General features: G+C 52.1%; 1 protein-coding gene across 1 annotated transcript in view; it reads right to left on the reverse strand.

The window, feature by feature from the left end:
* Window positions 1-300: 300 nt before the first annotated feature.
* The window catches only part of PPP1R16A (protein phosphatase 1 regulatory subunit 16A), a 51,491-nt gene continuing 26,190 nt past the window's right edge, over window positions 301-25,601 (reverse strand). Inside the window, exons 3-11 of the mRNA XM_081012688.1 lie at window positions 18,553-18,623; window positions 14,494-14,639; window positions 10,458-10,561; window positions 9,172-9,296; window positions 7,983-8,108; window positions 6,089-6,164; window positions 4,332-4,461; window positions 2,926-3,085; window positions 301-2,315 (exon numbers count right to left, since the gene is read on the reverse strand). Of these exons, the coding sequence (XP_080868814.1) occupies window positions 1,932-2,315; window positions 2,926-3,085; window positions 4,332-4,461; window positions 6,089-6,164; window positions 7,983-8,108; window positions 9,172-9,296; window positions 10,458-10,561; window positions 14,494-14,639; window positions 18,553-18,623 (1,322 nt within the window). The 3' untranslated portion in view covers window positions 301-1,931. The remainder of the gene's footprint in view (window positions 2,316-2,925; window positions 3,086-4,331; window positions 4,462-6,088; window positions 6,165-7,982; window positions 8,109-9,171; window positions 9,297-10,457; window positions 10,562-14,493; window positions 14,640-18,552; window positions 18,624-25,601) is intronic.

The raw sequence follows: 25,601 nt of genomic DNA on the forward strand, positions 1-25,601 counted from the left end.
AAGGAGCTCTCCACTTTCCTGTAGGAGGAACTTGAAAAAGGGGAACGGTGGGGAGGAAAATCTCCTCTCCCTCTTTCTTTTTCTGGGAATTCTTTTTTCCCTTTGGGGTGGGGGAGGAGAGATGCAACACAGCCAAGCTCCTGGCAGGAATTCAGCTGTCTCCTGGGCATGTGCAGAGGGGAAGGAAGGCCAAAAACACCTAAGTTGGTCCTCAGTAGAGGGGCGGATTCCCAGCACCCACCCCATCTTGTGGCCAGCCCTTGGAGGGTTGACGAGGATGCTCAGAGAGAGAGAGAGAGAAAGAGGTCACTGAATTTATTGCTTTATCAAAGACAGGGAGAGGGAACACCAGGATGAAAAATATAAACAAGTCATTAGAAGAAGAAAAACACTGTCAATTTTTTAAGACAAAAGAGGGTACAAAAGGTAATAGAAAAATCCACGAGCAGCCTTTGCCAGCTGGTTGCCCCCTGGATCTCAGCCCGGCTGGGGGCTGATGGGGGCTGGAGTGCAAAGGCTGGCGAAGGCCACATGGTAAAGACCGAGAGAAACATCCTTGAGACACAAGGCTTGCGACTGCCTTTTGAAGGCAGCCAGGCATGATCAAAACAGGAGCGCTTTGCCCAAGAGGCAGCCCCCCTCTGAAGAGGCAGGCCTGTCCACTTGCCGGCTATGGGGCCAGCAAGCAGCTCCGCAGCTAGAGCAGCCTCAACCCAGGAGCAGGAGAGCGGCAGAAGGCCAGGGCTGCGTCTAAGGCAGCAGGAAAATAGCGGCTGCTTCCCCTGTCCATGTCGGAAGCAGCCGGGGACGCTTTGCGGTCACCGTTGTCAGGGCTTTGAGGGGCAGTGAGAGGCCAGAGGGACCAGGACGCACACAGACACCAGCTCTGCCAGACCCTCCCAGGGCTGAACGAAGGGTGATGGGGAGAAGCCCCTTACCTTCCTCGCATCCGCCAAGGCACAGGTGCCCCCTCAACTGCCCCAGTCTCAGAAATGGCCCCACTCTCCAGCAGCTGAGGGCCACTTTGCCCAAGGAGAAACCCATTTCCCCGACTGGCACTTCCCAGCACACACTTCTTCTCTGCAACAGATCGGCTCCTAGGAAGAGGAGAAGGGCATGGTGGGGGGGCCTGACGGAGCAGGAAAGGGGCGCCCCACACACAGCCTTTTTGGGGAGGGCTGGTGTGCCTCCCCCCTCCTGCCCCCCTTCTCGCTGGGATGGCAAGTGGTGCAGTACAACCCCCAGCTCCCTTGTAAAACCCAACCCACCCGCTTCAGCTCATTTCAGAGACACAGAAAACTCCGCAGAGAACATTCAGCATAATTTCGGGCAAACCGGATCCTGCAGAGGCACTCGGGTCCCCTCACTCCGTGTGTCCCCTTTTCCCAGGAAACCTGGCCTCCTCCAGGCGATTCTGGAGCAGCCACAACCTGCCGCCACTTCCCTGTGCAAGGGCAGAGCAGCCCACTGGAACAGCACCGGGACAAGGGCGTTGGCCTCCACTTGCACCCTGAGCACCAGCACAATGGACGCAGCAGAATCTCCTTGTTCGTCGTCCCCAAGACCTGCCAGGACAGCAGCGCAGGGACTCTCCCTTCAGAACTGGCAAGAGCACTCAGGGCTGCCCGATAGCTGACTCCTTCCAACACAGAGAAGCCGTTCCCTTGGGACTGCGCATCCTAGCATGCATTGCGGCATTCCAAACTGTAGTTTGGCAGGTGATATTTCTGCACCGGCAACTGTAGGGAGCTGGGGGTTTTCCGTCGGGCTAGGGTGTTGCCTCTCCCACGGACAAGCCCTTGGGGAGCAGCTGGCTTAGGCTGCTGCATCCAAGCCCCAGAGGCGCCGGGCACCCACCAGGCGCAGCCAGGAGGGGCGCAAGGCCTGGGTCAAAGGGTGCCGAGGAGGAAGAGGAGAGCCTCCCTCCGGGCTCACATCAGCCGACAGCAGCGCTTCTTCTCCACCGGAGTCTCTTCCGCCGGGGCGGTCAGTTTGAGGAGCGGGGGGTCCCCGCTGGCCGCCGTGAAATACACAGAGTTGTGCTCCGAGTCCGGGCTGGGGGCCTCGCCAGGGCCCAGGGAAAGGTCCTCCGTGTGGGGCCTCTGCAGCTTGGCAGCCGCCCGCTGGCGCTTCAGGTCGGCCAGGGTGTGGCGCGCCTTCTCCTTGCTGAGCCCGGCCGGCGGATCGTCCTGCGTGGCCGTCTGGTAGGAGATGCTGCGGTCCAGGCGCTTGGAGTAGAGGTGCTTGGGGTGGGCTGAGCCGTTGCTCTCGGACAGCTGCTCCCCAGGCTCCACCACGACGGCCGGCTCAGCCTCCTGCCAGGACAGAGGGAGGAAGGATGAAGCCATGGCGGCATCTTCTCCCCGCCACCACCGCAGGGCGCAAGGACAGGGTGCAAGGACAGACAGAGGGAAAATGTAAAGTGACCTTCCCCAGAATCCTTCTTGCTGGGGAAGCTAGACTAAGGTTAACAGCTTTTTTTCAATGAATCCTGGGACAGTTTAATTAATTAATTAATTAATTAATTAATTACTACACGTTCGGGACATTGATTCTGCAGCATGGCGGTGGCAGAGGGGCGGCCACCGCCTTGACCTCAACCGCCTGCATTCGCTCCATAAGACGCACACACATTTCCCCTTACTTTTTAGGAGGGGGAAGTGCGTCTTATAGAGCAAAAAATACAGGAATTAAAAAATAAGTCCTCCAATTAAACTGAAACTCAAGCTGGAGCTGATTCGAAGGCAAAGCTGCTTCGTTTTTTGAGGCTGTTTTGATTGTGGGGGGAGACATAGAAATGGGGTGTGTTATTACAAGGGGTCCCAGCAGAGCGGCATGGCTGTTGAGAGCAAACACGGACGGCTAGCCAAAAGGGCAGGGGCTAAGCTCCCCCCCCCCCGGTCAGGATCAGGCCCCCCCCCTCACCAAGACGTGTGGCTGGAGCTCAGCGTCCGTCTGCCTGTCCTCGTCCTCCCCCTCGCTCTCGCGCTGCTCGGCCTGCTGCTGCCAGACGATGGCCTCCTTCTCGTGCTCCTTGCGGTAGAGGTTGCTGCGCTCGGTCACACTGACTCGCCTCACCACTTTCCTGGAGAGCGAGAGAAAGAGGGGCAGGGAGGGGCTGAGAACCGCTTCTGCACAAGTCTCTCAAAGCAAAGAGAGCCTCCAGAAGAATGGCAGATGAAGACGTTGGACTTTTTGGAGCTGGCCAACCTGACTGGGAGAATCCGCAATCAGAAAGAAGATTGGAAGAAATGTAAAGATTATTTAGCTAAATACTGTAATATAAGTAGATTGGGACGCAGGTGGCGCTGTGGTCTAAACCACAGAGCCTAGGGCTTGCCAATCAGAAGGTCAGCGGTTCGAATCCCCGCAATGACGGGGTGAGCTCCCGTTGCTCGGTCCCTGCTCCTGCCAACCTAGCAGTTCAAAAGCACGTCAAAGTGCAAGTAGATAAATAGGTACCACTCCGGCGGGAAGGTCAACGGCGTTTCAGTGCGCTGCTCTGGTTCGCCAGAAGCGGCTTAGTCATGCTGGCCACATGACCCAGAAGCTGTACGCCGGCTCCCTTGGCCTATAGAGCAAGATGAGCGCCGCAACCCCAGAGTTGTCTGCGACTGGGCCTAATGGTCAGGGGTCCCTTTACCTTTACCTAAGATAATTAGAAGTCACTTGAAAGTATCAAATAGGCTTAGGATTAGAATAAGAATGAGTTGTACAGCATTATGGATTTAGACTATTAAGAAAAGAGAAGATGATAGTAAACTGAAGGAGTTAATTTTATTAGAAAGATGGTTTTGCAGAACTGTTACAAGGTGATACAATGAAATTCAGTTAGGGGGGATTTGAGGAAGTCAGAAAACAATGAAAGTTAGATTGGGTTTTAGAAGTAATAAGAGTTTTGGTTTTTTCAGTATCGTAATTTGTTTTCTTTTCTGTGTTTTCTTTGTTATATTTGTTATAAATGTGGAAAATCAATAAAAAAAATTGGGGGGGGGAAAGCGCCTCCAGAGAGGTTTTGCTCCGCCTCCCCACTCATCAATTCATAGAAGGGACCCTGAAGGTCTGGTCCACCCCCTGCAAAGCAGGAATCACAGCTGGAAAACCCCTCCAACCTCCCAGGAAGGAGAGGGCCAAACCTTCCACTGTCGAACAGCTCTCACAGCCAGAAAGTTCCTCCTAAACTCAGAATCTCCTTTCTTCTCATTTGAGCTTGCTCCATCTTCAGCTGCCTGAAGACGGCTATCCTATCACTCCTCTTCCTCCTGCCCTGCCCTTCTGGGCCTGGCAGGCTCCTCTGGCCCCACACATTGAGCCCACACCGCACGCCGTACCCTCGGCTTCCGGCGCTGGAGGTGCGTCGCTGCAGCAGGGACTTGTGCTTCTCGTGGGACTTCATGATGGCGTCGTGCTTGTGCTTCAGCTCCATGAGTTTGGCCCGCACTTCCTCGTCGGCACACACGTCTGGCAGGAAGAGGAAAGGCGAGAGTCAGGACCCGGGGGTGGGGGACATTCTGGACCAGACCCGTCTTCCCTCCATCACCTTTGCCGAACCTGGAGCCTCTGCCCAGCAGCAAGGACACGGCACAGCAAGCCCAGTTCAGCGGCGCCCTCCCTTCCGAGATCTAGACAGACACTGTCAGATTTTCCTCTAGTCAGAAGGACTAGAGACTTTTAAAAAAATAAACAGAGCAGAGACCTTAAGTGCCAAATTCTGCTTATGTGCACGGTTTAAGAGGGACTGGTTGAAATCGTACAAGTTAAATCCAAGCAAGGGAGAGAGCCTGAAAGCTCTTTCTATGCTGGGTTTCCGCTTGGGGTGCGGAAAGAGCTTTAGCTCTGCTTGGGGTGGAAGGAGCAAGGCCTACTCAGGGCACCAATTCCAGGGTGCTCTTGCGAGATCTCGCAGGGCCGCCCGAGTTCCCGCGATATCTCATGCGACCATTCCTGGCCTTCCAGTGCCATTGCTCTGAGTGGGCCTTGCCCAGCGAAGAGAGGCAGACAGCTTAAAAGCTCTTTTCGTAGCTGTGTAACCCAAGTGGACCCACTTGGTGGATCCACCCCCATCGTTCTGCCCAGACACTGAGGTCCAGCTCTGAGCGCCTTCTGGCAGTTCCCTCACTGCGAGAAGCCAAGTTACAGGGAACCAGGGAGAGGGCCTTCTTGGTAGTGGCACCCACCCTGTGGAACGCCCTCCCACCAAAAGTCAAAGAGAAAAACAACTACCAGACTTTTAGAAGACATCTGAAGGCAGCCCTGTTCAGGGAAGTTTTTAATGTGTGAAATTTTAATGTATTTTTGATCTTCGTTGGAAGCCGCCCAGAGTGGCTGGGGAAACCCAGCCTGATGGGCCGGGTACAAATAATAAATTACTATTACTATTACACAAAGGAGCTTTTAAGCTCACCCTTACTTGCCAGGAAGGGCCACTCAGCGCATCAGCTCTGGGAGCGCTGGGCATGCTTTCCCCACCCCCCCACCCCGCTCTCTCTCTCACTACCTCATCCAGTAGCTGCAAGGCAGTTCAAGGATTTAGGGGTGCACAATATATGAGTACTGTATCCACAGAATTCTTGGAACGATGTGATTAGGAAACTGCCTTGCCCTGAGTCAGACCATGGGTCCACCTATGTCAATATCGCCTACACGGACTGGCAGCAGCTGCTCCAGGGATTCAGACAGGAGTCTCTCTGAGCCCTACTTGGAGATGCCCTTTTGGACTGAACATGGCACCTCCTGCATGCAGACACCCAAGGCAAAGGCCCTGGCATTGAACTACAGCCCTGCCCCCAAATTGCACACTGGCAGAAGGCATAAAATGCGATGAGATTCTCCACGCTGAGGTTTGCGCTAAGGATTTTCCAGAGTGCAACCACCACTGCCCAGCCCCAAAGAAGCAGGAGAAGACTCTGCCCTGGGAAGGGGTGCAGTAGCAAGAAGAAGCAAGGTCCTTGTTCTCTCGGCCTTGGAAGCTATTCGCCGTTTGCACCACAGCCGTCAGCGTCAACAGAAATAAAACAGGCCTGGGCCCAGGAAGCCAAAGAAGCTGCCCCAGTTCTGATGCACATACACACACACCCAACCTACTCACCAAGCGGGGTCTCATCCAACACCGACTTGCCGTTGAGATCTGCTCCATGAGCCACCAACAGCTCCACCAGGTGAATCTGCCAGCAGGAGAGAAGAGGTTTTAGCAAAGGGAGGCAGCCGCGACAGGGTGAGACAGTAGCTAGGCTGCTGGGACCAGCTCCAATAATAATAATAATAATTTATTTATTTATTTATACCCCGCCCATCTGGCTGGGTTTCCCCAGCCACTCTGGGCGGCTTCCAACAGAACACTAAAATACAATAACCTATTAAACATTAAAAGCTTCCCTAAACAGGGCTGCCTTCAGATATCTTCTAAATGTCAGGTAGTTGTTTATCTCTTTGACATCTAGTGGGAGGGCATTCCACAGGGCGGGTGCCACCACCGAGAAGGCCCTCTGCTTGGTTCCCTGTACCTTTGCTTCTCGCAATGAGGGAACCACCAGAAGGCCCTCGGTGCTGGACCTCAGCGTCCGGGCAGAACGATGGGGGTGGTCCACTTCGTTCTGTCTCCTCAGTAGTGGCCAGTCAGGGGCTCCCAGGAAGTTCACCTCCCAGCAAGGCAGGAAGGTGAGGGCAATCAATACCTCTGGCTATCGGAGGAATGCCGCCTCACATATGAACATAAGAGCCTGCAGGATCAGGCCAATGGCCCATCGAGTCCAGCATCCTGTTCTCATAGCAGCCAAGCAGATGCTCTAATGCGAAGCCCACAAGCAGGATCTGAGCACAAGAGCAACTCTCCCCTCCTGGGGTTTCCAGGAATGAGATTCAGAAGCACTGCTGCCTCCAGCCATGGAAGCAGAGCAGAGCTATCCTGACTAGAAGCCATCTGTCTCGCCAGAGTGGTGCATGCTCTGGTTATCTCCTGCTTGGACTACTGCAATGCTCTCTACGTGGGGCTACCTTTGAAAGTGGCCCGGAAACTACAACTAATCCAGAATGCGGCAGCTAAACTGGTGACTGGGAGCGGCCGCCAAGACCATATAACACCGGTCTTGAAAGACCTACATTGGCTCCCAATACGTTTCCGAGCACAATTCAAAGTGTTGGTGCTGACCTTTAAAGCCCTAAACGGCTTTGGTTCAGTATACCTGAAGGAGCGTCTCCACCTCCATCGTTCTGCCCGGACAATGAGGTCCAGATCCGAGGGCCTTCTGGCGGTTCCCTCCCTGCAAGGAGCCAAGTTACAGGGAACCAGGCAGAGGGCCTTCTCAGTAGTGGCACCTGCCCTATGGAACACCCTCCCACCAGATGTCAAAGAGAAAAATAACTACCAAACTTTTAGAAGACATCTGAAGGCAGCCCTGTTTAGGGAAGCTTTTAATATCTGATGAATTATTGTATTTTAATGTTTTGTTGGAAGCCGCCCAGAGTGGCTGGGGAAACCCAGCCAGATGGGTGGGGTATAAATAATCAATTATTATTATTATTACTTTTCCTGCGGTCTGTTCAGCTCTGCCCACCCTCTCTCTGCAGAGTGCTGGCTTTGCAGACCCTGAACCTGCCCATGGCTTCTCCAGGGTTGGGATTGCTCTGGCAAACAGCGCCAGAACCCTCCTGCAGATCTCCCATACCCACAGCGGCCTCCGCCAATGCCCGGAGCGGCTGGCTAATTGCCTGTATTACCGCCAGCTGCCTTAGGAAATCCCTGGCTTATCGAACTGAGCAGGGGATCACCAGGGCCATCTGGTCTCTAGACGGACTCAGATTAATGGGATTACGATGGTCAACGATCTGCCAGGAAAAGGCTGCAGAGAGCGGCCTTGGCCACTGGGGGGCAGCACCTTGCCCTGGAGGAGCGTCTGCCAGCGTCCGCTGCTCCCCATGCCAAGGCTGCTTCTGCAAGGCCCCCGGCCCCCCATTTCCTCCTTCCGGAGCCCTCTGGCACTCACCTGGCCCCAGCAAGCGGCCGCGTGGAGGGGCTGCCAGCCGTCGTCGTCCTTGGCGCTCATGCTGGCTTTGTGCTCCAGCAGCAGCTCGGCTGCCTCCAGGTAGCCGTTGGCAGAGGCGATGTGCAGCTGCGGGGCAGAGAGGGCAGTGAGGAAAGGGCAAGGCAGGACGCGGAGGCATGCGCAGAATCCACGTCCCACCAATTCAGCCTGAGCTGCGGCCTCGGGTGAGGAACACCTGGGTAGGATCGCCCGCCCGCTGCCTTAAACCCACGGAGATGCTCAAACCCATTTCACGGCAGATTTGCAGGCGCCACATAACAGCTGGTAAGAACTCGATCTTTTACACTTTGGAACTCCCTGCCTAGTGACACCAGGCAGGGTCCTTTGCTATTCCCTTTCCGGCACCTGCTAAGAACATTCTTGTTCATACAAGTCTACTCAGATGTTCAGAAAGCTGGTGCGAGTTTTAATCTGCTCTTTGGTCTACTGCTGTTCTTAACTTTTGAAAGTTTTATATTATTGTTGTTTATTATTCTTATTGTTTTTATTGTTTTATCTTTTTCACAAACCGCTTTGAGGTGTTTTGGTTTTTTTAACCAATCAAGCGGTGTATAAATTTTAGGAAATAAGCAAATACAGTGGTACCTCGGGTTAAGTACTTAATTCGCTCTGGAGGTCTGTACTTAACCTGAAATTGTTCTTAACCTGAAGCACCACTTTACCTAATGGGGCCTCCTGCTGCTGCCACGCCACCAGAGCACGATTTCTGTTCTCATCCTGAAGCAAAGTTCTTAACCTGAAGCACTATTTCTGGGTTAGCGGAGTCTGTAACCTGAAGCGTATGTAACCTGAGGTACCACTGTAAGTGAAAAGCTTTCCTGGCTTGGAGCTCAACACCACCTGAGCCGTTTCCCTCTTCTTTGAAACAGCAGAGGCAGAGTCAACACCGAGGCAGAGAATAGATCAGGCAGACTCACTGGACTGCATTTTGTGGGCTGGGACAGTGCCCTTCAGGTGCCCTTAAATCTTACATATTTTGCCATCCTTCCCTTGAAAGAAAGATCCTGGGCCTGGCAATTTCTCTGGGCTTTGTGGGGGGAAAGGAGATGCCAGCACTTAGAGCAAGAGGGGGGAGATGTGTCCGTTCCCACCACCCGCCTCAAAGCCAGGCCCTGCGCACCCATCTCACCAGGGTGGCACTGTGGTCCAGCGGCGTATTCAGGTCCACCCCTTCCTTCACCAGCCGGCGGATGTCATCCACCATGGCACGCTCCACAGCGGAACGGGCCTCCTCAATGGTGTCCTGAGTGATACCTGAGGATGGAGAGGAAGAGGATGAATGGAAAGCAGCACACTGTGGGCTGGCAAGGGGACAATGCGCCGGGAAGAGGAAGCAGGGCAGCGCCTCTCCGGCAAGGGCACCGAGGACCTGCCCAGAGACACGTCCTCCACCAGGGCTCCGGCTGCTCCTTAAGAACACCGGAAGAGCCTGCCGGATCAGGCCCAGGGCCCATGTTCTTGCAGGAAACCAGCGAGTAGAACCTGAGCACAAGAGCACTCTCTCCCCTATTGCAGTTTCCTCCAGCTGTGGAGGCCGAGCAAAACCATAGAATTGTAGAGTTGGAAGGGAGTTGGGAGGGACCCTGAGGATCATGCAGTCCAACCTCTGCAAGGCAGGAATAATAATAATAATAATTTTATTATTTGTACCCCGCCCATCTGGCTGGGTCTCCCCGGCCACTCTGGGCGGCTTCCAACAAAGATTAAAAATACATTAAAATGTCACACATTAAAAACTTCCCTGAACAGGAAGAGGCAGCTGTCGCATGCAAAGATCGAACCTGCAACCTTGGCATTGTCAGCACCATGCATCCTGGCTAGTGGGCACCGATAGCCCCCTCTGTGCCACCTGTGGCCCTCCAGATAATAATAATAATTTATTATTTATACCCCGCCTATCTGGCTGGGTTTCCCCAGCCACCCTTGGCGGCTTCCGACAAAACACTAAAATACAATAACCTATTAAACATTAAAAGCTTCCCTAAACAGGGCTGCCTTTAGATGTCTTTTAAAAGTCTGGTAGTTGTTGTTCTCTTTGACATCTGGTGGGAGGGCGTTCCACAGGGCGGGCGCCACCACCGAGAAGGCCCTCTGCCTGGTTCCCTGTAACTTGGCTTCTCGCAGCAAGGGAACCGCCAGAAGGCCCTCGGCACTGGACCTCCAGATGCCGTTGCACTACAACAGCAGCCCTGGTAAAACACTTCTGTGCTTAAGAGTTGCAAGGGACTCCGAGGGTCATCTAGTCCAACCCCCTGCAATGCAGGAACCGCCATGACAGATGCCCCCCCCCAACCTCTGCTGAGAAACCTCCAAGGAAGGAGAGACCACCGCCTTCCGAGGGAGTCCGCTGAATGGCTCTTGCCGTCAGAAGGTTCTCCCTGCTGCTTCCGAATAGCCCGAGAGGAGAGGACCCACCTTGGTCGGCCATGGCTGTTTCCAGGTAGTCCAACGTGGCATCGTCCTCGCAGAGGTCGTACGGCATGTTCCCATCCGAGTTGACGGCCAGCAGGTTGGCGCCTCTGGAGGAGGAGAGGAAGAAGGGGTGAGAAGCGGTTGGCAGGCAGGCAAGCAAGCAAGCGTCCCTCTGCCGTGCCCAGGGCCACTGCCAATGGCACGGTCCAACTCTTGGTTGTGTAACAGATACAAGGAGTTATTTCCGTTCCGGAGCAGCAGCACTAGGAAAACATGCTTTGTGGGTCCTCTTCAGAGAGCGCTGCAGATTGAGTTTCCTCCTCGCCCTCGGCTGGGGAGAGCGGCTGAAACGGGATCCTGCTCCCCCACAGCACCCCGCCTCTCCCTCCTGCAAGAGCCCTGCAGCCTCAAGGAAGGGGCTCCTGAACCCCCTCAAGGCCACCCTGGAGTCAGAAGGGAGCAGCGGATAAGAGGGGAGATGCTGGAACCGGGGGGGGGGGGGGCGCAAGGCCAGCTGCAGACAGCAGCGTCACAATGCAAAACAAGAGAATGTGCTAACTTGTTTTACATTCTTGCCACCACCAAAATTAATTCATTACCTACTTTTTCTGCCACCCCCCCCCCGCTCCAAAAGCTGAAAGTGACCTGTGCTTTTCAGTGCTAGAAATTCCCCAGGTGTGTTTTGCGACTGGCTCAGGTCCAACTGAGACCACGTGGAGATATCTGGATGCCAGGCTGGCGACTGGGGAAAGCAAAAAGCCACTCAGAGTAGGATCTGGAAATATTTTCCTTGAAGCTTGAGTGTCTTTTGTTCTGTGTTGTTTTATTTGATGCTTTAATGTGTTGTAAACCGCTCTGAGATTGGTTCTTTAAAATATAAAGCAGCAACAACGGCCAGGGGCCAAAAGGGAAAGGGGCCTGCTGAGGCCCCAGCGCCCCTGGGGTGCAGATTTCACCTCCTTCCCAGCATTCGCACCCCCTTTCACCCCAAACACCCCTCAAACCTAGGTCTTCACGGAAGAAACTGACCCAAAGGAATTGCCTTGCTGGGTGGGGCCAATGATCGTCAGAGCTTCACATCCTGCCTCTAAGTAGTGGCAAGCCAAACAGGCCAGGGGCGGTCTGGAGGGGGTCGCAGGGGGGCAATCTCTCCCCCACCCCCACACCACCCACCCCCACACTTTCTGGCACTCAGGGGCTGAACACGTCCCCAGAACAGAGGTTGCACTTTGGCATATCAGGGGGCGTTGACTTAGCTGCTGCCTTGAGTTCCCCTGTCTGCGTCTTCCTTTCTTAGCGGCACTTACGTTGGTAGCCATCACAGCATCCTGCAGCCATGAGTTCCATAGGTTCATTGCATAATGTGGAAATGGGAGCTTCTTTTGATGTGCCGTAAACCTGCGCATCAATTCCAGCAGAAGCTCCAAGCTGCTGTTTTTGAGGAAGCAAGGCCATTTCTACCTATCCCCCATTCGCAATCTGTGACGGTTTCCTTCATGCTCCCTCCTGTTTAAGCCTCTCTTCATCGCAGCAGCGAGGGCTGAAGCACGTCTACGTGAGGCAAAGGATACAGGAGCCCTCACCAGGCAGGGAGACCCGCAACTCAAGGCACAGCAGCTGGGGAACTCTCTGCCACAAGGCGAAAGGGCCTTTCGCCCCTGGGAGGAGACTAGAAGACTGCTACAGGTTTCTGCAGAAAGCTCTCTCATTGGCGGAGCGGACGTTTTGCTCACAGGAGATCCCCTGCAGGCAGCCAAGTACACCAGTGACACAGTTGCTCTGCCAACAATGCAAGCCTGTTAAATATTTACAGCCCTACAAGTGAGATCCAAAACAATTGCAGCGCAGCCCAAGAACGTGACCTCAATTCCAGGTGAGGTGAGGAGCCTGGTAATGATGCCATGGGGAGGAGGGGCAGGCTGCCTCCCACAGCGAGTGCAGTGGGTCGCAAGGATGCCCGGATCCTGTTAACAGCTTAGAGATGGGAGGCATCCCGGGGAGAAAGAAGAGAAAGAGACCCCTGCAACTCCCCACTTGCATGCGATTGCACACACGTGCGGTGCCAGGAACCGGGAAGTGGCGGGTGACTTGCGAGGAGACCCTCCCCAGAGCCCAAAGATGCTATGGGGTCTCCTCATGATCCAGAGGCGCAGCGGGACCTTGTGGAGGCTGCTCGGTTGAGGCTAAAGCAGTGGCTGCTCTGCTGCCCCATTTGTCAGTTGTTAGGCAGGGAAGCTGAGCAGCCTCAACAAAGCCCCACCGCGCCTCCGGCTCACAAGAAGACCCTCCCTGAAGCCCTACACCAGGCAGGTTCCTACACTCGACTAGCGCAAGGGCCTCCCCGCTCAGGTTTCAAAGTGTGGCCCCTTCTCAGGGGCCCTGCAGAGATGCCCATGCGGGTGTTAGTTTCTGTTTGTGCCACTGTGCAGTGCTCTTGGAGTCACAGGACTCTGTTTACATTCCTGGGATTCCAGACTATTGGAAGTCTCACGGAAGACAGGAGACGGATGTGATGTTACTGGTTTCCCGTTCCTTTGTTGTTCAGTTGCTCTCTGTCTTTCACAGAGAGAGGATGATTTCTTTTCTGTCTGCGTAGCTTAGTAATAAGCTCGTACCTACAGGACCGCCTCTCCTGGTATGCCCCACAGAGGACCTTAAGGTCCATAAATAGCAACACCCTAGAGGTCCTGGGCCCTAAGGAAATTACATTAGTCTCAAGCAGAGCCAGTGCCTTCTCCAGCCTGCTGGAACGCTCTGTCTCATGAGACCAGGGCCCTGCGGGATCTGATTTCTTTCCGCAGGGCCTGTAAGACAGAGTTGTTTCATCTGGCCTTTGGCTTAGAATCAGTTTGATTCCCTCCCCCTCTTTCTTTTTCCTTTCTCCTCCTGTGAAGAGGCTACATCCTAATGTTTTAATGTTGTATTTTAATCTTTTTTTAAATTGTATTTTAATTAACTTGGTTTTATTATTGATTGTTAGCCGCCCTGAGCCTGGTCTTGGGTGGGGAGGGCGGGGTATAAATAAAATTTCTTCTTATTATTATTGTCAGAGCTGCTTCCAGATCCTAGCTCACAGAGGATCACGCTAGCCAGCAATCATTAAACAAAAGTCTTTATTGAGTTACAGTTTCCATCCTCAAGCTGCTGCGTGCAACTCTACGTCTCATGGTTAGATCGGCGAAGCTCCATCTGAGTCTCCGCCCCCTGTACACCAGTTTAAGATTCTAGCCTTACTCCACCTCTTCCGTCTCTCCTTTCTCCTCTGGGTCCTGCTACCCCCCGGGGTCCCTTCCTTCCTGGATTCTTCTGATGCTGACGTTGACCCCCCTGACTCCTCCCCGTCTTTTCGGCGGGCTTTGGGACCTGGCTCCCTATCCGGGCTGCCAACTGCGCCGCCCTCCTGTACATTTGAACTTGGCGCGCGCGCCCAGCCTTCAACCTTCCTCTCGACCGTTTCCTCGCTCCCCGATGGAGGCGTGGCCAATCCTGACTCATGTCCTCCCACTGGCAGTGCGCCGCCTGATCCCGATGCCTGGGACTCCTCCCCCCTACTGCACTCTGGTGTGGACGCTGGTCCTGATTTCCAACTGCTTCTCTCTGAGTCCCCTCTGGCCCCTTCTTCCTGGGGTGTCCCCCTCTGCACCCCCCTTGCTCTGACCATGGGAGCCCCTTTCTGTGAATCTTCCGATTCGCTGGAAAGACTCAGAGACCTCGGACCGCTGTCATTGCTAACATTTCCTTCGGACTCCTCCCCCTCGCTCTCTATTTCCTCCCTTTCCTGTGCCTCTGCTCCTGAACCCCTGACAATTATTAATAAAACTCTTTGCAATGTAGCTCATAAATCTCGTCCCTTCTGCTGCTGGATACTCTGCGTAATGGGAATGTGCTTGGAGCCTCATCAGAGGCTCAGGTCGTTAATCACATCAGAGGCGATTCCGAAGGGCTCAACCGGCGGAGGAGTCGCCCGGTCGAACGCAACTCCGACAGCGGGGGCCCATCCCCTGGCCCTGGGGGGGGGGGTCTCCCTCGTGGCCCTTACTTGTGAATGAGCAGCTCCACCAGATGCAGGTGCCCGCAGGTGGCGGCGGCATGCAGAGGGGTCCAGAGCTCACTGTCGCAGGCGTTGACGTCGGCCCCGGCTTCCAGCAGCAGCTGCACAATGTCCCTGTAGTCATCAATGCAGCACTGAGAGGAAGGGAAGAAGGGAAGAAGAGGCATGAGGCCAAGGCAGAGCAGAGGGGCTCTCGTGAGGAGCTTCGCTTGCCCTCAAAACACACCCCACTCCCCTCCAGGAGACCAATTCAGAGTGTGGCTTCTGCCCAACAGAGAGCGACCTCCCCTCCTTCAGCCCTCTCGGCCCTTCCCACCCCACGGGGCATCACTTTCACACAAGAGGGACAGATCTAGGATCCCTCTCATGGGCTCCCCCACGGGAAATGCACCACACACAGCCTGGGCTGAGGAAGCTGGAGGTCTTTAAGGACCCTCATACCTACGGGACTGCCTCTCCCAGTCTGCCCCGCAAAGGACCTTAAGGTCCATAAACAGCAACACCCTAGAGGTCCCGGGCCCTAAGGAAGTCAGACTAGCCTCAACCAGAGCCAGGGCCTTTTCAACTCTGGCCCCGGCCTGGTGGAACACTCTGCCTCATGAAACCAGGGCCCTGCAGGATCTGATTTCTTTCCGCAGGGCCTGTAAGACAGAGTTGTTCCGCCTGGCCTTTGGCTTGGAATCCACTTGATCCCCTTCCCCTCTTTCCTTTCTCCTTCTGTGATGGAACTCCTATTTGGTGCCCCATGATATTCTTGTAAAGAAGCTGGTAAAATGCGGTCTTGACTATGCTACCACTCAGTGGATTTGTAACTGGCTGACTGACCGAACCCAAAGGGTGCTCATCAATGGTTCCTCTTCATCCTGGAGAAGAGTGACTAGTGGGGTGCCACAGGGTTCTGTCTTGGGCCCGGTCTTATTCAACATCTTTATCAACGACTTGGATGATGGACTCAAGGGCATCCTGATCAAATTTGCAGATGACACCAAACTGGGAGGGGTGGCTAACACCCCAGAGGACAGGATCACACTTCAAAACGACCTTGACAGATTAGAGAACTGGGCCAAAACAAACAAGATGAATTTTAACAGGGAGAAATGTAAAGTATTGCACTTGGGCAAAAAAAATGAGAGGCACAAATACAAGATGGGTGACACCTGGCTTGAGAGCAGTACATGTGAAAAGGATCTAGGAGTCTTGGTTGACCACAAACTTGACATGAGCCAACAGTGTGACGTGGCAGCTAAAAAAGCCAATGCAATTCTGGGCTGCATCAATAGGAGTATAGCATCTAGATCAAGGGAAGTAATAGTGCCACTGTATTCTGCTCTGGTCAGACCTCACCTGGAGTACTGTGTCCAGTTCTGGGCACCACAGTTCAAGAAGGACACTGACAAACTGGAACGTGTCCAGAGGAGGGCAACCAAAATGGTCAAAGGCCTGGAAACGATGCCTTATGAGGAACTGCTAAGGGAGCTGGGCATGTTTAGCCTGGAGAAGAGGAGGTTAAGGGGTGATATGATAGCCATGTTCAAATATATAAAAGGATGTCACATAGAGGAGGGAGAAAGGTTGTTTTCTGCTGCTCCAGAGAAGCGGACACGGAGCAATGGAAGCGGACACGGAACATTAGGAAGAACTTCCTGACAGTAAGAGCTGTTCGACAGTGGAATTTGCTGCCAAGGAGTGTGGTGGAGTCTCCTTCTTTGGAGGTCTTTAAGCAGAGGCTTGACAACCATATGTCAGGAGTGCTCTGATGGTGTTTCCTGCTTGGCAGGGGGTTGGACTCGATGGCCCTTGTGGTCTCTTCCAACTCTATGATTCTATGATTCTATGATTCTATGACTTCCCTGGCTTTTTTCTGGCCCATGTAGGACCAGTCTGGATAGTTGGCCTTGGTGAAGACTTGACGTTTTCATCCCCAAAAAGTTTTTGATTTGAGTTTCTACTGAAATGAGGCTGCATTTTAATGTTGTATTTTAATCTTGTTTTTAAGTTGTATTTTAATCAATTGTTTTTATACCTGGTGTTAGCTGCCCTGAGCCCGGTCTTGGCTGGGGAGGGCGGGGTATTAAATTTTTTATTATTATTATTATTATTATTATTATTATTGCAGAGGATGGGTGGCCATCTGTCATGGATGCTTTAGTTGAGTTTCTTGCATTGCAGGAGGTTGGACTAGATGACCCTCGGGGTCCCTTCCAATTCTACGATTCTGAGCACAAGAGCTTTTTACCAGGGCTGCCTCTCAGCCAGGATAAAACCCGCTAAGCCTCATAACCAGGCTGCTGGAATTTCAGAACGGACTCATTTGGCTTCCTGGACCTGCAGGATTTGGTTCTCTGCTCAGGGCAAGGACCCTACCAGGACCAGAGAAGATGCGCGGTGGAAGCTCAAGGACTGCAAAACCTTGGTGTATGAAAGACTCCGTGCCAGAACAGCACATTAAAGGAAACTGAGTTTGCAGCTGTATGTATTATGCAAAAAAGCCAAGAGGGAATAAATACACCTCCCTGCTGCCAGGCAGACCCCCCCTCTAACCACTGGTGCTCCTGCCCACAAGCGCCACCTGCAGCCATTGCCCACACACTTCAGGCAGGCCCAAATTTGCATCCTTTCGGTCTAAAAACTTGCTCTCTTTTTCTTCTTTGAACAGGAAGCAGAACTCTGAAAGATGAACTATTACACTCCGCTCCGATTTCTACGTTTATAAAATGCAACTGTTTAATTTCTTTTTTTTTTTGGCGGCGGGGGGGGGGGTTTATAATTGAAAGAGGATGGGAAGAAAGAGAGGGCATAAATGACAGCTTATGAGATGGGAAGCTGCCCGCACACCCCACAAGCAAGGACCATCCCTCAGAGTAGATTGCTCCATATCATTCATGGAGGACTTCTTGGGAGGAGGGGGGCAGATTCCCACCTAGTGCAAGTGGCTTCTTCTTGCTACTCATACACACACACACACACACACACACACACACCCAGGCAAGGAAGGATATAGGCAGAGACATGGAACAGCTGAAAGAAGTTGTGGAACTCAGACTTCCCCCTTCCATAGCTACAAGGCTGCACTGGCTCCTGGTGGAGTACCAAATCAGGTTCAAGGTGAGGGTTTAAACCGTTAAAGCCCTATATGGCCTAGAACCCTCGTCCCTACGGGACCGCCTCTCCTGGTATGTCCCACGGAGGACCTTACGGTCTACAAATAAAAACATCTTGGAGGTCCCAGGCCACAGAGAGGTTAGGCTAGCCTCAACCAGAGCCAGGGCTTTTTCGGCCGTGGCCCCGACCTGGTGGAACGCTCTGTCACAAGAGACTAGGGCCATGCAGGACTTGACATCTTTCCGCAGGGCCTGCAAGATGGAGCTGTTCCACCAGGCCTTTGGCCAAGGCACAGTCCGACCCCCTCCTTTGGTCATCCTCACAGAACTCTAGCCCAATAGTTGCCATGGATTTGATTTTGAATTGATTTTAGAATGAATTGATTTTAGAATGCTGTGTTACTTTTATTGCTGTTAGCCGCTCTGAGCCTGGCTTCGGCTGGGGAGGCCAGGATATAAATAAAAATGTATTATTATTATTATTATTATTATTATTATTATTATTATGGAGGACAGCTTCCTAAATACAGCTGGGCGGCAATGAACATTCCTCCTAGGAACTCCATTACGCAAGAGGGGAGAAGGGATTGCAACCGCCTGTCTGCACAGAAGGAATTCCCACCTTGCCCTGTCCAACCTCCCCCCCCCCCTTCATTTTGCAAGCGAGGGCTGGGATTAAAGGCTCAGCAGGGGCACATTTTTCAACCAGAGTTCACAGCATGCGAAGGATCAGCAGAAGGAAATTACTTCGGCCATTTGGCACTGGAGGCTGCTGCTGCCTTGCCCAAAGGGTGGGGGGCGGGCAGCAAGCGGTGGGGTGAGCAGAGCAGAGAGGCCATATAAGTCTATGATCCTATGATCATGCCAGGCCCTTTATACCCTGTGGCTGGCTGGCACCGACGACGAGAGGCAGGTGGGGAACCTGGAAAGCAGGCACTGGGCTCACCTGGTGCAAGGCAGTGAGGCCATCTTCATTGTACAAATTGGGGCTGAGGCCGCTCTGGAGGAACTGGCGAACTGCAAGAAACAAAAGACCCTTTTTAGACAAGCAGGAGGGGAGAGCCCAGACTCATAGCTGTCAACTTTCAGATTTGAAAATGAGGGATCAGCAGCCTCACCTGTCCCGGGGACGGTCTACGGGATATCTAACAATCCGGGATAGCAGCGGGAAGCAGCGGGAAACGGCGCTGGAATAAGGGGATTTCCCGCAAAAAAAGGAAAGGTTGCCAGCTATGCCCAGACTGGGTCAGGGAGTCAAAGGGAACAAGAGGGTGCAAGGACAGGAAGAGAAACAAGGACTCCCCCCTGTATAATCCACACAGATTCAATGGAAAACAGCTTTCTTCCTCCTCTTTTAAATTTCACCCACTTATGTAGCTGTTCTCTCTGTTCTATGTGCACTGTAAGATGAAATAAAGTTATATTTCCCAGTTTCTCTCCGTAGTTTTATCACCCACGTACCCCAGTTCCCAGCATCTGGAAGCTGGAGGTTCTCTCCCTGCACATTCCTATGCAGTGCGGTCGTGGTGCATGGAATCAGCGATCCAGAGGGTGCTATTGAGTGAGGTTTCAGCCGAACAAATTACAAGCCATTCTGATAAGAATCTTAAGGTCTTAGATATATAATAAATGTTCATAAATGTACCAACCAAGCACGTACATAGATCAGCACAGGAAGACCGACCTGAAACCATTTTTTATTCCCAAACTGACCAAATGTTTTCCCTGAAAGGCCAAAGGAAAATGGAGAAGCCTCCCCATTGTCTTTTCCTTCACAAATCCTGTCTTAAGGGTATGTCTGTCTGTGTTAGAATAGGGTACGCCTGTGACCTGGCTCAGGAACTAAGTATTCCTCATTACAAAAGACCGGCCAGGCTCCCCAGGGTATCCAATCAATTGAGCATTAACAGGTAACCTGTCAGACAAGATAAACAACAACGCACTCAGATTTCTGCTGTAGACCACCTTTTCTGTGATGTAGGTATGATGTATCTGGGGATGGTGGTCTTGGGTTACACCCCTTCTATTATGTATGCATGATGTATGGAGGGGTGGTCTGGAGCTCCAGGGCAGGGAATTAAAAATTTCTATATAAGGGCAGGCACACCTTTGTTCTGGGTGCCTCCTCCTTTCCTGCGAGTGAGGGGAGCACCCTGTTGCAACAGATCAATAAAGATCAGGCTTACTAGCTGCTTTGCTTCTCAATATTCTCTGGTTGGCCTCTGTTATTTTCTCCTACCAATAGGGAACCTACGTAAGGACTCTATATGGGCTCTTGGATACCCCATAAGGGGGAAAGGGCAGATTTTTGTTTACAACACCACACACTGGGCAATCCGCCGGCTGCGGTTTTGATCACCTTAAAGGGCTGCTAACTCCTTTAAGGCTCTTCTTCCCTGTGCTTGGGAGGAATCGCATGACGTAACAAAGAGAGCACAGCAGTGACCACAAACACCTCTGGCACTGAAGGGCATCGACAGTCCCGGGAGCAGCCGAGGTAACACAGGCAGGGAAGCCACTCAGGTTGGCCAGGTTGGGTAAGTAGGTTAACACCTTGGCCTGTCCTGGCCCAGGTTTGTAACCCAGGCTCCCTTGACACCACAAGTTGTCGACTGTTTATACTTGGCTCAAAGAGAGCAGCCACATCCTTTGCGCTGGCTGAAACTGGAGCCTCCAGCTGGGGTGGAGCCTGGGCAAGAACAGGCGTTTAGGGTGCATGTCAGCAACACAACAGGCTTAAGATGCACATCAATAAGTGTCAGGTGCTGCTGGTGGTTGCTCGTGAGTAACCAAGTAGGACTCTGATCTGGCTTTTATAGGTTTTATTCCTCAAACTATTTACAGTGAGAGCTGGACCATAAAGAAGGCTGATCGCCGAAGAATTTATGTTTTTGAATTATGGTGCTGGAGGAGACTCTTGAGAGTCCCATGGACTGCAAGAAGATCAAACCTCTCCGTTCTGAAGGAAATCAGCCCTGAGTGCTCACTGGAAGGACAGCTGGGCGACGGAAGGGGTGTGCGTCCCTCCTGGCCAGCCTGGCGAGATGAGGTGCAAGGGCTCTCAGCAGCATCCTTGAGCCCTTTCCTCGCTCGGCTGGCCCCTTCCCTCTCTTCCCCACTGGAGGTGTGGCTCCTCAGGAGTTTCGGAGGCTCTCTGTATCCCAACGGCCCCCCGCCTCCCTCCCCGGTTCTGATGGCCGGATCCAGGAACTGAATAAGCCCTCACCTTGACCAAAACAAAACCAGCCCCTTTGCCAGAAGTGAGGGAGTGGGCAGCCCAGGCAGGGGGGAGGATGAACCATGCATTTTAAATGGAAGCACACATTCTACTCAAATGAGATAAAGCCAGACACAAACACACAAACCCCGGACAGATCACAGCTAATCGTAATCTTTTGCACTGGTGTACAAAGTTTACATTGCCTTTAACGAGTCCTAGTGTTATGAGAGAGGGAGGGGAATTTTTCTCAAGCAAGTGTCTGGAACAAGGCAGGCTCCTGAGAGCCTTTGGGGGGCCTCTGACCTCCCCCAGCCCCAACAGAGGCCTTACTTGTGTAATAAAAAAATTTAAGGTCTCATATATATAATAAATGTTCATAAGTGTACCAAGCAAACACGTACATAAATATATAAACCACATGTCTGGAGCAGCACAGGGAGACCTTCCTGAAACCATTTTGACTCCCAAACTGACCAAATGTTTTCTCTGCAAGGAGGGAGGGGGTGAGGGAACCTTCCCATTGTCTCAGGAATTGGGTAATCGCCATCTCAAAGGAATGGCCAGACTACCAGAAAAGGCAAGGAGATAAGGCATTATCAGATAACCTGGCAGACAGGAAAAACAACAACATTCAAATTTCTGTTGCAGACCGCCTTTTCTGTGATGTAGTATGATGTATCTGGGGGGTGGTCTTGGGCTACACCCCTTCTGTGATGTATGTATGATTCAGGGATTAAGTAGTTATAATAACAAAAGAGTGGCCAAAACCCAGATAATGCAATCAGGTAACTTGCCAGACAGGAGATAAACAACGCACTCAGATTTCTGTTGCAGACCGCCTTTTCTTTGATGTATGTATGAGGTTTCTGGGGGTGGTCTTGGACTCCAGGGCGGGCAATTTAAAATGTCTATATAAGAGCGGACACACCTTTGTTCTGGGTCTTCCTCCTCCTCCTCCTGCGTGTGAGAGGAGCACCCTGTTGCAACAGATCAATAAAGATCAGGCTTACTAGCTGCTTTGCTTCTCAATGTTCTCTGCTTGGCCTCTGTTATTTTCTCTGACCGATGGAGAACCTACAAAGGACTCTATAAGGGCTCTTATGTCCCCCATAAGGGAATAAGGGCAGGTTTTGTTTGCAACATTGCCACAGGCAGGCAGGCTGCAGCGTTCATCTGGAAAGCCTGCCCCACTGTGACCCCAGGCAGGACCTCGCTCACGTCAGGAGGGTCACAGCATGGTCAGGAAGGAGCGGTGTGGCTGCCACGTGACTCCCTCACCGGGGCTTTGATTGCTATTGAAAGAGGAACGATTTTGTCCGTGTTGCCCTGCAGGATGGAACAATAATCTGCGCTGTGTGACCTCAACATCGCAGCTGTGGGCCGGTCGCTTAAATTAAACAGTCAGATGCAATTAAAAAAATCAGAGCTAAAACCCAAGAGGGTGTGTGTGTGTGTGTGTTTTGTTTTAGCAAAAAGAAGAATCATCTCTCATGCTAACCACCGCAAACCCCGGAGTACGTGAGCCGCAAATGCTTTTGGTAGAGGCAGCTCAAGGACAAAAGGAGATCCTGTTTAGAAGGGACAGACACAATTCTTTGTGGTCTCCCTAAGAAATCTCACTTAACTCCAGAGCCACCAATGCAGGATCAGCCATGTGACTCTGGGCAAACTGGGTGTGTGGTTTCACACCAAGCAAATGCCGCAACACACACACCCTTCTGCTTTTCCAGTTAATAATAATAATAATAATAATAATAATAATAATAATAATTTATTATTTATACCCCGCCCATCTGGCTGGGCTTCCCCAGCCACTCTGGGCGGCTTCCAACAAAATATTAAAATACAGTAACGCATCAAAGCTTCCCTAAACAGGGCTGCCTTCAGATGTCTTCTGAAAGTCTGGTAGTTTTTTTTCTCTCTGACATCTGGTGGGAGGGTGTTCCACAGGGCAGGCGCCACCACCAAGAAGGCCCTCTGCCTGGTTCCCTGTAGCTTTGCTTCTCGCAGTGAGGGAACCGTCAGAAGGCCCTCGGAGCTGGACCTCAGTGTCCAGGCTGGACGATGGGGGTGGAGACGCTCTTTCAGAGGACAGATCACAGCCAATAAATGGATAAGGGCAACGGAGGGACAGGACAGGAACACCGGCATCCCTCCTGGAGCCAGAAGAGACCCAAAGGGGTTATCTAATCTTGCAGGAGCCCCAAGTATGGCACAGTGGTTAGAGCGCTGGACTAGGCCCTGGGAGACCAGGGCTGGAATCCCCACTTGGCCATGAAGCTCACTGGGTGGCACTGGGGACCAGGCACAGCCTCTCTCAGCCTAACCTACCTCACAGGGCTGGCGTGAGGATAAAATGAGAACGACATAGGGCCCTTGAGCTCCTTGGAAGAAAGTCAGGGTGCAAATATACCGTATTTTTTGCGCTATAAGACGCACTTTTCCTTTCCTAAAAAGTAAGGGGAAATGTGTGTGGGTCTCATGGAGTGAATGCAGTCTGCGCAGCTATCCCTGAAGCCAGGAGAACGAGAGGGATCAGTGCGCACCGATCCCTCTCGCTCTCCTGGCTTCAGGGATAGCCACGGAAAGCCTCCAGAGCGCAGCGGGATTGCTCCTCCCGTTGTGCTCCGGAGGCTTTCCATTGTTTTCACTGAAGCCAGGAGAGCTAGAGGGATCGGTGCGCACTGATCCCTTTTGCTCTCCTGGCTTCAGGGATAGCTGCGCAGCACCCCTTCAAAGGGAAAGCTGCGCAGCGCCCCTTCAGCAAAGCGGAAGGAGAAACGGAGCCCCTTCCATTTCTCCTCCCGCTTTGCTGGAGAGGCGCTGCGCAGAGAGGGAGAGAATTTTTCCCCTTGTTCTCCTCTAAAACTAGGTGCATCTTATGGTCGGGTGCATCTTATAGAGCGAAAAATATGGTAATAAATAAGGAACTCGTAAACTTCAGAGCTCAAAATGTTCAACGCAACAAGCTTCCTTCTTGCCAGCCTGGAGTGCTACCCAAAGCATATTATGACAGAAGCAAGCAAGCACATCATTGGAACCTAATTCTTTTAACTAGTCCCTTGATTTTATCTCTGCTGTGACCTGTCTCCTCCCAGTATTTTTAAGTTTATAGTAATAATAATAATAATAATTTCAATCTATATCCTGTTTTCCTCTCAAGGGAGTCCAGGGCAGCAGACACAACAATGACAAAACATTAAAACCAGTTAGAAACTTCCAAGAAGTTTAAAATGTTCTAAACACATGATCTCAACCAATAATTTCAGAGTTGCCAGGAAGACTGCCCTTTGGCCATCAAATGCCTAGGCCAACAGGACTGTTTTCCAATTCCTCCTGAAAGTTACTAACGTTGGGAGACAGACTTGCCTCACTAGGGAACCAGCACGGAAAAGGCCCTGGCATGGGTCAATGCCAACCCAGAAGCCCTCAGTGCCAGTGTCACCACCAAAGTCTTTTCAGCCAATCGCAGCTGGCGCAGTGCTTTCAGCACCCGCCACACGTGGTCCCCTCATTCTGAAAGGGATTGCAAACTGCCTTGAGCTTATGTGTTTTTTAATGGAAAGGTACATAAGGCTGATACTGTGGGAGGCACCCGCTTGCATAAGAAGGAGCCTTTTTCTCACTCTGTGGTTGCCTCAGGGCAAACAGTCACATGAACAGTCCCAGAGCTGGTGCCACAGGCACAAGGAGCTGGGAGACATTAATAATAATAATAAATTTTATTTATACCCTGCTCTCCCTGGCCAGAGCCGGGCTCAGGGCGGCTAACACCCGTAAAATTACAGTAAAAACATAGGGGGGGGACCAATTTAAAATACAGGTTAAAATGCAATTTAAAACGCAGCCTCATTGTAAAAATAGCCCATAGATCAAAACCGTAAGGGGAGGGAAACAGAAGGGTCAGACTGAGTCCAAACCAAAGGCCAGGCGGAACAGCTCTGTGTTTCAGGCCCTGCGGAAAGATGTCAAGTCCCACAGGGCCCTGATCTCTTGTGACAGAGCGTTCCACCAAGTCGGGGCCAGTACTGAAAAGGCCCTGGCCCTAGTTGAGACTAATCTAACCATCTTGCGACCTGGGACCTCCAAAATGTTGTCATTTGTGGACCTTAAGGTCCTGTGCGGGGCATACCAGGAGAGGCAGTCCTGTAGGTTCGTGGGTACATGCAGAAGAGAGCAACCAAGATGACCAAGGGAAATGGTTGAAGGAGTTGGGGATGCTCAGCCTGGCTAAGAGGTCACTGAGAGGAGATGGAATTGTAGAGTTTAAGCAACCGTGAGGGTCATCCAGTCCAAATCCCCGCAATGCAGGAATCTCAGCTAAAGCATCCATGACAGACAGCCATCAAAGCCCTGCTTAAAAACCTTCAAGGAAGGAGAGACCACAACCTCCGGGGGAAGACTGATATGATGGCCATCTTCCAATATCTGACGGGCTGTCCCATGGAAGATGGAGCAAGCTTGTTTTCTCCTGCTCCAGAGGGTAGGATTCAAACCAATCCATTCAAGTTACAAGAAAGGAGATTCCGACCCAATGACAGGAATAATAATAATAATAATAATAATAATAATAATTTATTATTTGTAGTCCGCCCATCTGGCTGGGTTTCCCCAGCCACTTTGGGTGGCTTCCAACAAAGATTAAAAATACATTAAAATGTCACATATTAAAAACTTCCCTGAACAGGAATGCCTTCAGATGTCTTCTAAAAGTCAGGTAGTTGTTTATCTCTTTGACATCTGATGGGAGGGTGTTCCACAGGGCGGGCGCCACC

This window comes from Podarcis pityusensis (assembly GCF_964106645.2).
Source record: "Podarcis pityusensis genome assembly, chromosome: 7".
Taxonomy (NCBI): Eukaryota; Metazoa; Chordata; class Lepidosauria; order Squamata; family Lacertidae; genus Podarcis; species Podarcis pityusensis.